The sequence below is a fragment of the Bubalus bubalis genome, chromosome 15 (genome assembly GCF_019923935.1).
Source record: "Bubalus bubalis isolate 160015118507 breed Murrah chromosome 15, NDDB_SH_1, whole genome shotgun sequence".
NCBI classification, from domain to species: Eukaryota; Metazoa; Chordata; class Mammalia; order Artiodactyla; family Bovidae; genus Bubalus; species Bubalus bubalis.
Window position 1 is genome coordinate 65785429 of NC_059171.1, and position 12474 is coordinate 65797902.

Below are 12474 nucleotides of genomic sequence, written 5' to 3' on the forward strand. Positions count from 1 at the left end.
TTTTGGAAGATGAAAAATTCTGGAGATTGAGAGTGGTGATGGGTTATTGAATAATGTTAATGTTCTTAATGTTACAAAACTCTATATTTAAAATGGCTAAAGTGATAAATTTTGTTATTTATATTACAATAAAAAAAAAGTAAATGTCACCATATTCCTGGGAATTAAAAAAAAAAAAGGTTTCTACAGAAAAAAAGGAGGGGAGTGCTAAATACTGGGAAAAAAGATTCCCTGAGAAACTCAGAAGACTTAACCTTTAAGCAGTCTAAGTGAATCTGTGAGCAGAGATTGGCTTAGTTCATTATCCCTAAGTAAGTACTAAGCATCAAGAAAGGCTCTCCTTAACAGCATGGCGAAAAAAACAAAACAAGTGTTTTGAGAATCACCTGTATCTGGGCATACACTGAGGAATTTAAAAATATAACTTTCAAAAATGTTCTTTATAAAAGCAATATAAAAATAAAAGCAATATGTGCCCATTACAAATGGAAAAATTAAGAAATGTACAACAATAAAACTATCACCCTCAATTTCAGTTATCCACAGATAGAAATGGGTTAACCTTTGGATACACAAACCATTCTTTTCCTATGCATACATATTCACACAATTTTTAAATTGAGCTAATATTATTTATGCTTTGTAACTTTTTTCTAGTGATACAATCATTTTCCCAAGTCATGAAGTATTATTCTAAAAATCTTTTTGAATGAATGAATAGTAATCCAGCCATTACATGAATCTATTTAACAAACTGCTTAATGGTTACTTTACAGGGGAAACCCGGCACACAGCAAGTGCTACATGCCTGGTAGCTACCAGCATTATAATCTTTTAACTGGTCTTCGAAACTCCCAGATTTGTTGTCTATAATCCATCTTAAACACTATCTTATCAGATTCCTGATCTAAAAGTTGCAACTTCTAAGCCTAAAATCAAGAGCCAGCCCAAAACAAACATAAAAACGGACTATCTATTATTGTCACAAAACAAGTATACTCCCTCAAATCCATAGTGGCCAACTCCAGGGAGTAATATTCACCACTACATGTCAAAATCTATCCATGCTTTGAGATACTTCACTGAACTGTGCATTTTTCATTATGTTGTGATATGTTTCAAGTTTTAAAAAATCTCCCAAGGGTTGTATATATATCTCCCAAGGGTTGTATATTATCTTTCCAGACTTCTAAATAAACATACAATGAAAAAAGAAAAGAACCCAATACCTTCTACATACTACAGTGTGTTTATTTTACCTAATAACATACAGAATAAAATGTACACAAACACAACCTAACCCCACTACCCATCCTTAAATGTCTCTTCAGCATGAAAAACAACCCTAACTTTAATGAATTGAAGAGACTCAGCTCTGTGAAAGCCCAGAAGGACAATGGCTAGCCTGACTCCAAAAGAAAGGGGCATCCAAACTTATAAAGTTTAAGAAAATAAAATCAAAGAAACAGATTTAAAACAACAACAAAATATTTTCCAGGAACCCATATAGGTCAGGGGGAAAAAAATCCTTAAGCCCAGTTAAGTGAGATCATATTCAAAACGTAAAAGCAAAATGTGGTTAACAGGTAACTCTATCTTTAGAACCTGGAGGTCAACCTCCAAGATCAGATGAAGAAAAATACAAGTTAACGAATATGAATAAATCCAACCATCTTCAAAAAGAAATCTACTCCAAGAAATGCTCTGTCAATAAAAGCATGAATGAGACTAAGAAATACTCAAGTACAATGAGAGTGGATCAAGGAAGTTTCTGAAATGCATAACTGATGTAAAAAGCAAGCTATAATCAAATCAAATCCACTGAATGTAAAGTCCTGTAATTAGAAAATATTCCAATCACAACGGTATGTTTCATTTTTTTCTATTGGTAAACTTCCTCAGCATGAATATATTACCCCCTCAAGACCCAATCCCAGGCTCACTAAATAACCCTCTGGTTACAATCTATCCTACGGAGGAACACTATGTCTCAAAAAGGTGTAATAATCCCTATTGGAAATCCTAGCTGGGAAAAAATATCTTTTCTACCCTCCGACAACCATCCAAGTGCTAGCTGCTCGACCACCACATACCACTGATACAGCAAGACAATCAACAAAATATTTACTGTGCACCTAACATGCTCTAGGTGCTAGGAGTATATACTGCTGAACAAAAGTTCAAAATCCAAATCCCTATGGAGTTCCATTCTGATTTGGGGAGAGAAGAATATTTTAAAAGTAGGAAATTATACAATATTTAGGAGGTAGTAAATGCTAGGAACATAAAACAGAGCAGAGCATCCTGACAATGAGCAGTTTGCAATTTTCAGTAGGGCTATTAGGACAAGGTAGTTAGCAAACACTTCAAACAGGCTACGTCATCCAGGTTCTCCTACGTGGGACTTGTAGCGCTACGTCTTCATATAAAGGTGAACTGAGCAAGTTATTTAAAGTCTGTCCTTACCTGTTAAACAAGGATGCCTATCTTACAAAGTTATGAGGAGTGAGTTAATATTTGTAAGATTCTTGGAACACATTAACTACTATGAGTTCTGAGTTGTTGTTGTTGCTTTTAATTTTAAAAAAATGTAAAAGGTAAAGGAACATCTGATGCAGATATCCAGGGAAAGAATATTCCCAACCGAAGGTAGAACAAGTGCAAAGGCTCTGGGATTCAATGAGCAGCTAGGCCAAAGTGGCTGCAATAGACTGGGTTTTTCAAAAGGAAGAAGAGAAGAGGATGTCATCATAAAGGGAAGGGGGCAAGGATGTATAGGGCTGTTTCTCAACTTTTATTCTATTTAGATAGGGATTTTTGAGCAGAGTGATCAACTGTTACGACTTTTAAAAAGATCCCTCTGTAAGCTATACTGAGAACTCAGACTTTCAAGGGAGGAGGGTGTATATGTATATGTAAGGGTGGCAAATAAGGGAGGCTGGTGAAGAATCTACGTTAACAACCCATGGGAATTCACTGGTGGTGCAGTGGTTAGGACTCCGTGCCAGGGCCTAGTTTCAATCCCTGGTTCTACGATGCCACAAGCCACCCAATGTAACAAAAAACAAAAATAAAAACATCTATTTTAATAATCTAGGCAAGAGCTAACAGCTTGAATCAGCAAGGCAACACTGGAGCAGCTGAGTAGTAGTCAGATTCTGAATATATTCTGAAAGTGAAGGCAACAGAATTTGCTAATATGAACTAAGAGAAAAGGATGACTCTAAGGTTTTCAGTCTCAGAAACTTCAAAGAAAAAAAAAGTGCCCATTAAAGTTGACTGAGGTCTTAACAGCTGACAATAACTGTGTCCTATATGTCAGCCAAATGTCCACGTAATTGCCTTACGTGCATGATCACATTTAATTCTCATTAGCCATGTGGTGGGTTTCACCCCCTTTCAAAAAGTACAGAAACCTGCTGATATTGGTAAGCTGATGTTCAGAACATTTTTTAAAATTTCTTTATTGCTGAAGTATAGTTGATTTACAGCACTGTATTAACTACTGCTGCACAGCAAAGTGACTCAGTTACACATAAACATACACATTCTTTTTTATATTCTTTTCCATTATGGTTTATCATAGGAAGAACTAACAGTTGTTTTAAGTGCCTATATTACTTAACCACTACTCAATACAGCATTACGGTCACAGGAACTGGCACTGTCCTGAAGATAATAAACACTCAATATTTACTGAAATTAATTAGTTCTTCTGAACAAAGGTTAATAAGTGACCAAGTCCATTGAAGAAGTGTCCAGCCTCCCTAGATCTCTAACAACTTCAGCCTGTGACTGGGAAACAGATCCTGAAAGTCAGGAAATTATTTGTTTTTTCAATTCAGAATCACAATGTCAGAGACTGAATGGGCTCTTTCATTCCCCTCGGTTAAGAAGTAACTCTGATGAGGCCTCTACAAGAGGTTCTGACAATTTCATATCCCGATCTCTCCCTTACCTATGTTTTTCACTCTCTCCCACCATATACACCTCCCCTCAGCTTCAGTCTGACTTACCAGTTCTAACCCTATCTCCTGTCCTGTTTTCCCCACCCCCATGACTACCCTTCGCTTTAACAGAACTAGACTACTTTCTGCTGCCTTAACTTTGCTATGTACTGTTGCTTCCTCAATTACTGTAACATTTTGTGAACGCGGTCTCCTCCATCTGTGTCTCTTTCAGCAGCTGGGGGTGGCGGAGGGAAGGTGGAGGGACTCTCTCCCTCGGACTTAATTCAATCTACCAATCAAACATCCCATCTGTACATCAGACCTAGGAGAAGAACTTCTTTCAAGAAGACTATACTGCTCCACCTCCATGGAAACCTACAGACGTTGTTTATAGCTGTTAACACGAAAATAAGGGAAAGGGAACGGGTTGTGGTAGCGGAAGATCCAAGTTTCAACTTTCGATCTACCACTTTCCGAGTCCTTTTTTTCCATCGGTAAGATACGTAATTATCCATTCTCATGGTGCTGTTATGAGGCTTAAGTAAAGAAGACGTAAATGAAACGTCGCTCTCCATCCCTCCACGTTATGCAACCTGGTGTTATTCAGGGCGTTCGGATTACCGAACTTCTCTGGATCGTAAACTCCAGGTCAGGAAACCTGAGTCACAATCTTTCTATCCACTCGCGGCTCCTAAAACACTCGTTATGCACACAAGTAAGCGCTCGGTAAACGCGCGTGACCCGCGATCGCTGCGAACCTAGGGCGGCAGCCTGGGCCATCGGTCTCGGAGGTGTGCGAGGTGGGGGGCGGGGCAAGCCGCTAACCAAGGTGGGGCCCCGAACTGCGCTTCGGCTGCGGAGACCTCCGGTTTCCTCTTGAGTGAAACCAGATTAACACACCGTCTCAACAGTCAGCTCTTCTCTCCACCAGACCCACACACCCCTTCGGGCTCCGATCCTAAGAAGCCTTCCATTTTACGCGTCCTCGACAAATACTTCTCCCAACCTACACCCCCTCTTCTCTGCCTAACCCCCAGCCAACTGTCACTCGGATCCCACCGCCCACTCCCATCTCGCAAGGCCCTGCCGGGCAGTGGGCAGCGGGCAGTCCCCCAGGCCCGGCCCCAGGGGCCCGCCCCAGGCCGGTACTCACGCCCGCGGCGGCCGCGGTGACGGCGGACTGCTCAGCGGCGCCGGCCGAGCGGAGCCGCCTCCGGGTCTGCTCCAAACTGAGGAATTCGCTGGACAAGTCCAGAGAGTCCGTAGCCGAGGCGGCGGGGTGGCTCTGCAGCTCTAGGCTGCTGCGAAGGACCACCATCTTCTCTCCCTTCTTGCCCTGCCGTCCGCGGCAGGAGACGCACCAGAGTTCAGGCAACAGCCGCTCAGGCGCTTCCGCGCTCCGAATTCTGGCGCCACTTGCGCCGTGCCGCCGGCCGCAGCGCGCGCGCCCGGAATCCCTCCGCCGCCAGTCCCGCCCACGCCGCCACCCTACCACGGCGGGCTCGAAACTTTCCTCTCCGTAGCGCAGAGGGCTTTGGGCCGAATTTGAGCAGAACCCACACCGACGGTATCAGGGGCCGAGGCGACAGTGACAGGAGACTGCTTACTCTTTTTTCTTAGATAATTCCGGCTCGCTGAGCTCGGCGGAGGGACACTACGGATGGCTGCGCGACGTCCTGTTTGGAATTTTGGCGCGTGGACGCCGGCGGGGCGGGGGGGGTGGGGGGGCGCGGGAAAGGAGGCTCCCGGCCTTTCTGATTGGCTGGCGGGGCCTGGTGGCCCCTCCCCGCCCCTTCCGACACCAGCCCTCCGCTTCCCGCCACGCGGGATTCAAATAGAAAATGCGGAGTCCTTGACTGGGGCGGGAGAATGCACTTGACTTTGACAGGTTTTGACTTTGCTTCTTAAGGACTCTTACTGATAACCCAAACGAGTTAAGAGACAGAGTTAGAAACGAGCGGGTAGAGTATTATAGTTAAAAGCAGGTTCTGTAACCCAGCGCCACCCTTTTCCGCGATCTTGAGCAAAAGATTCTCCCCGCCTGCTCTTAGATCTCCTAATATGTAAATTAACTCTAATTTTTAACACCTAAGGTTCTAAGATATTATTATGCCTTACATATAAATGTTTACTACTATTCCAGAAGAAAATAATTTATCTGAAAATAAAGCAGTTACACGACTACTTTGATAATAGCAGCATGCTGAATGATCAGAATGTGAGCGGAGCCCTAGCGAAACAGAAACAAAAGCTGTTTATTGATTTGGATGTCTGCGTTTCCTTAACTCGACATGTATTAAATATTTATTGAGCATCTATTACGTGCCAGGCAGTATTCTAAGCACTCGGAATGCAGCTGTGAACAAAAAGCAAAAATGCCCTCGTGGAACTTAAATTCTGGTGAAAGGAGGAAGACTAAATACATGATATGTTTGTTACAAGGTAGTAAGTGTTACAGAGAAATGTGAAGTAGGGAAGGTGAAGAGAAGCGTGAGATTTTAAATAGCGATTAGAGAGAGCTTCATGAAGTTTAAGCAGAGATCTAAAGGAGGTTATGTATATCTGGGAGAAGAGAGATGCAAGAAGGGAGGGGGGAACAGTTGGCCAGTGAGATCAAAGAGGAAAATGCTGCTAGAAGCAGATCCTGCAAGGCCTCAAAGATTTTTTGCTTTTTATTATAAGTGAGATGAAAAGACATCACAGGGTTTGAACAGAGGAGTGACCTATTCGGACTTTTGGAAAGAATCCCTTTCTCTGCTGCCTTGAGAATACAATATTGGGGACAAACATGTTAAAAATAAATTGTTAATATGAAACTGAGTTTTAACTGGGTGTCCTGTATTCTTTTTTTTTTGCTAAATCTGGCAGTTATAGGTAGGAGCGCACCAGGATTATCCAGGCAACAGATGAAGTGACACAGACCAGAATGAGAGCCGTGGAGGTAATGAGACATGGTCAAATACTAGGCATGTTTGGAAGAAAGAGCCAACTGAATTTGCTCATTAATTGGATTTAGGCATGAGGGAAAGAGAGGAGTAGAAGATTACCCCAGTATTTGGTTGCTTGTTTTCTTGAGCTAATGGCAAGATGAAGCTGTACTTAGAGAAAGCTATGGCTAAAGCAAGTTTGGAGGGAATATCTGAAATTTCTTTCCATTCACACCTAAGATACAGAAATTATTAAATATTTAGCACTTAAAATTTGACCTTTTAAGAGTTTTTAGAAATGTATGATCAGCATTATTTATAATGTCAAAAAGTGGAGAACAACTTGAATGTCCCTCAGAGGATCCTTAAGAAGACTGCTATACAGTCAGTAAGAATTACAATGCAGGACTTCCCTGGTGGTCCAATGGCTAAGACTGTGCCCTCAATGCAGGGGGCCCAGGTTCAATCCTTTGTTAGGGAACTAGATCCCACATGCCACAACTAAAGATCCTGTATGCCATAACTAAGATTTGGTACAGCCAAATAAATAAACATTTTTTAAAATTAGGATGCAGCTGTGTTAATTACATGGAAAGTTGTGCATAATGTATTGTAACTTGTTAAGAAAGTACAAAGACTTACATATCATACAATTCCATCTTTGATTTTAAAAAAGGATATGTGTGTATGCATATATTTGTATTGGAAAAAGCCCAAAAGAAACTACAACAAAATATTAATGGTTAGTTTCTGGATGGCAATATTATGGTGGTTGTGTAGTTTCTTTGTACTTTAATCAATTTTTCTGATTTTTTTTGCACTAAATATGTATTACTTTTACAACAGGAAAAAAAAAAGCTTCCAGATGATTGTTTACCCAATATAAATGAAAGCAAAAAAGAACAATATTTAAATCAGCCTAGTCTGTTCCCTTTTCTTTATGCATTACTGTACCTTGATTGTTGTTAAGAGTTGCTAAGTCCTATCTGACTCTTTTGCAACCCCATGGACTGTAGCCTGCCAGGCTCCTTTGTCCAAGGGATTTCCCAGGCAAGAATACTGGAGTAGGTTGCCATTTCCTTCTTCAGGGGATCTTTCTGGACCAGGGATCTAACCTGTGTCTCCTGCATTGGCAGATAGGTTCTTTACCACTGAGTCACCAGGGAAACGCTTATACCTCGATAAGCATTTATAAAAAGAACTTCCACCTCAAAAAGATACGCATTTATGATTTTGTTCGATACTACCAAATTGACCTCCACAGAAGTTATAGTTGTCATTTTAGGTTTTAGTTTTGTTTTAAATAAGCAATGAAATAAAAATTTCAGAACACCAGGAGACAGAGGCAGCCAAATGGTTTTCTGTGTTCTACATTAAGAAATATCACACTTGCTTCAGCCTTTAGTTGATGTAGTGGGTGATCTGTATACCCCGACAGGATACATCCAAGTCCTAAACTCTGGCATCTGAAAACATGACCTAATTTGAAATAAGGCGTTTGCAGATGTAATTAGGATCTTGAAATGAGATCATCTTGGATATATGGTGGACCCTAAATCCAAGTCTAACAGAAAGGAAAGGAAGGTTTGACATACAGACTCATAGAGAAGAAGGTGATGTGAAGATGGAGGCAGAAATTGGAATGATGCCTCTGTAAGCCAAGGAACACCAAGGACTGCCAGCAACCACCAGAAGCTCAGAGAGAAGTACGGAGCATCCTCTAAGAGCCTGAGGACAGAACCAGTGGTGCTGATATTAGTGGTGCTTGATTTTAGGCTTCTGGGCTCCTGAACTGTGAGAGAATAAATGCCTCCCTGTGTGTGTGTGTGTGTGTGTGTGTGTGTGCGCGCGTGCGCGTGTTTAAGCTGCATGATTTGTGGTCATTTGTTACAGCAGCCTTAGGAAACAGAATTGGTCTGGAATTGGTCTTTGTTGTTGCTGAGTGGCTATCTAGTCCAACTCTTGCGACCCCATAGACTGTAGCCGGCCAGACTCGTGTCCATGGAATTTTCCCAGGCAAGAACACTGGAGTGGGTTGCCATTTCCTACTCCAGGGGATCTTCCCCACCCAAGGATAGAACCGCATCTCCTGCATTGCAGGTGGGTTCCCTGGAACTGGTGTTTAGCAAGTCATATTTCTTTCTTTTGCCAAAGTCTTAGCTATGGTTGATAGGAATGTCTTTAGGGAAAGAGGGGGGCAGCAGAAACTCAGGTTCTTTCCTCTCCTCCCCTCCCATGACTTCCTAAAGAGGGTCAGTGTTCTTAGCTCACATGAGACAGAAAAGAGGGCTGAAGTCAGAGCTAATCATAATTCCATTACCTCATTTGAGATGAGGTCATAGGTGGGACCCTTTCTGTTCTTTAGTAACAATTAGAAAGTAAACATCAGTTTGAAGAGGGATTTCTTTCAATGTTATAAATCTGACCTTACTTAAATTTGATAGCTAATTTCAGTGATTTCCCACAAAAGAGGAGAAAATCATTAATCACATGGAGGTGGGGGTGGGTCACAGTTGACATTGTCCATTTTTCAGCTACTCCAAATTTAAACATTTCTCCTACATGAGAGATTTTCTCTTTGGGTGGGTTTGGGCAAGACAGGGCCCACCTCCTTCGATGGGGATCCCACAGGGATGGATACTTCATTTCCCTGTTGACCTGGTCTCCAGGGCTCAAGCATGTTACCTCATCGCAATTACTAAGCCGCTCCTACCTGAGACATTCATCACATCTTGAAGAAGTGACCCAAAGATGCAGGGAGAGAGATTCTTCATCACTACCATTCTTGGATCCTTGGAGCATTTTATCGGTTTGACCTGGCTGTGCTTCTCCAAGCCCCACCCCACTGTCCTCCCCATTCTTCTAGTAAATTTGATTTCCTATTTAAGTCAGCCAGAGATGGTTTCTGGGGACTTTCCTGGTAGTCCAGTGGTTAAGACCTCATGCTTCCAATGCCAGGGGTACAGGTTCAACCCCTGGTTGGGGGACTAAAATCTCACATGCCTGTGGCATGGCCAAAATTTTTTTTTAAAAAAGAACTCTGGTAGAGAGGCTTCAGTTCAGAAAAGGGACTTTCACCAGTGGTTTCCTATAAGGGGCACAGCATGAGACAGACACCCCTATCAGATGTGGAGGAGGGAGGGCCAGGAGAGAGGATGTGGAAATGAGCCAGAAAGACACGTCATAATTCTAGGATGTGGTTTTCAGACATTCCGTCTTTATCAGCCTCCCCTGAATATACTTGTTTCTCAATTTGCCCATGTAAGGTGTGGTACACAGCCCTGAGGCATAAGCATGGGTCCTGGTACTATTGCCTCCTTCCCACCCCATTCTAAGTAAGATTGGTAATAATAGTATGGCATTCCAACCCAGCCCAACTCCCCACCCTCAATGATGAGGTGCTACACCCCTACCCAGAGCTCACATAGCACATGGCTGCCTTAGCATTTATTGCTTTATGTTAAAATGATCCCACCTGGGAAAGTTACAATCAGATAAATGCAAAATAAATGACAATAGGAATGCCATTTTTTGCCTATATTTTTATTTTTTTTAATAAACATAAACATACTCAATGTAATATTGAGGGAGAGGCTTGTTTCTTATAAGTAATATAGCCACGTATATTAAGGGACCTGGAAAATATTTAAAAACTGTTAGTCCAGGAATTCTACTTCTAGGACTCCTTCCAAACATAACTAATCAGAGGCGAGGACGAAGGTTTACGTGCAAAGATATTGATTGCAGCTTTATTTATAAGAGTAAGATCTGAAAACAAGCTAAATGTACAACAGTAGGGGGAAAGCTGGGGCTGCACAGGTGGCTCAGTGGTAAAGAATCTGCCTGCCGATGCAGAAATGCGGGTTCAATTCCTGGGTCAGGAAGATCCCCTGAAGAAGGAAATGGCAACCCACTCCAGTATTCTTGCCTGGAGAATCCCATGGACAGAGGTGCTTGGTGGGTCACAGTCCACGGGGTTAGAGTCAGACATGACTGAGCGACTCAACAACAAGGGGAAGAGCTAAGTAAACAACAGTCTGTCCACGTAGCTTTTTATATTGATGTTGATAACTTTGATTTTTTAGAAAAGTATTAAAAAGTTTATTAGAAAGTATCCCATGTGAAAAATTCATGCAGTACAGAAATGTGAAAAATAAAGGTACAAGTCACTCTGTGTGACTGCCATGAGGAAAAAGAAGTTTTCTCTTTCCGCTAGGGTTGCCAAGCTTGGAAAATATGAATAGGGGGCTGCCAGTGGCCATCCTCCTACAGCAAGAAGTGAAGTCACCTCAGGATGAAGCCAAGCACTCAGCAGACAGATATGGGGAGCAAGAAGGCCTGGGGGAAGTGAGTGCCACTTCTGGTCCCTTGACAGCCTGGTTTCTGCAGCTCATCTTTCAACTGTGAGAGCCACTTTGGTGTCCTTCCCGTTCAACAGACTAATAAACAGCCTCCCTGCCTTGACTTTTAACTGATTGAGTCATGATTAATACAATGAGGACAGCTGCTGTGCTGGAATCAAATTATATTCTGTTTGTGCTATAATCCTCTTCTAATGATCAATTAATTCTTCCAACAACATGAAATGAGGTCCATTTGGCATGAAGTGGGCTTGGCAAATCAGTAGAGGCCTCTAAATAATAACTGTTTCTTTTTTTTTCATGGTCACAAATCATCCTGGAAATAGACATCAAGTTCATCAGGGTGTAGTGTCTGGAATACATATATATATATATTTTCCTTTTATGAAACTGAAGACAACAACTATTCGTATTTAGTCTTATGTCATCTTTTCCAACATACTTTCTCAAAGATCCATAAGAAAGGCTTTGGGATCATAAACTAAAGCACTTTAAGTATGCTGGAATGTAACTCATCTGAGTCTAAAGATTTTTTAACCCCTTTAAGGCAACTTGGTGATTTCTACCACTGCACCTACTTTAGCTTTTTTATTTTTAATTTTTTTTTTAGACTTTTTATTTTGTAGAGCTGATTAACAGTTATCTTGGCTTTAATTTCCTCTTACAGCCATTTTCTTTATTCTTTACAGCTTGAGGATTCTTTTTTTTTTTTTTTTGATAGAGAAAATGCTAGCAAAATAGACACTGGGTATTTCTGTTTTTTTTTTTTTCAGTTGTCTGATCACATCATATCATTTGGTCTCAAGCAATGGGATTCGCTTTCTTTTTCTTCTAGCTCTTAATACTGAGCATTAAAATACCTCCTCCCCTAACAAAAAATAAAAGCCCCTTTTGTTCTTAAACCTGACTGTATTCCTGAATCTCCCCTTTCACGTCTGTGGCCCTCTTTTGTATTTTCCTTTGTTATGAGTTCCTCCTCCAAACCCCTGACCTTTAACATCCTGATTTTATTGGGTATTGACTTGTCTGAGTGCATCTCTCTTTTCTTCCACATCCACATCACTAGGGTTTGCAGGTCAGAATCTGGTCTACGTACTTCCTAACTCCTCTGAAACCATACTCTTTTTAATAGACTTTACCATGAAATTGTGTGTGTTTTAAAAATACAATCTATTTTTTTTCCAATTTAAAGATTAATTCCTGCTTTTAAGAAAATGTTTAGTAGCTTAAAGAAAG

General features: G+C 41.4%; 1 protein-coding gene and 1 long non-coding RNA gene across 3 annotated transcripts in view; one reads left to right on the plus strand and one right to left on the minus strand.

The window, feature by feature from the left end:
* ATAD2 (ATPase family AAA domain containing 2) overlaps positions 1–5405 on the minus strand; it is a 63689-nt gene extending 58284 nt beyond the window's left edge. For both annotated transcript variants that reach the window (XM_006045596.4, XR_003103687.3), the window contains exon 1: positions 5104–5405. In XM_006045596.4, coding sequence (XP_006045658.3) covers positions 5104–5268 — 165 coding nt within the window. In that variant the 5' untranslated portion in view covers positions 5269–5405. The remainder of the gene's footprint in view (positions 1–5103) is intronic.
* Positions 5406–5730: 325 nt separating this feature from the next.
* LOC123329495 lies at positions 5731–12257 on the plus strand. The gene is made up of 3 exons (XR_006545028.2): positions 5731–5838; positions 6819–6891; positions 11094–12257. It is a non-coding gene; the product is annotated as an uncharacterized LOC123329495 (long non-coding RNA).
* Positions 12258–12474: the final 217 nt, after the last annotated feature.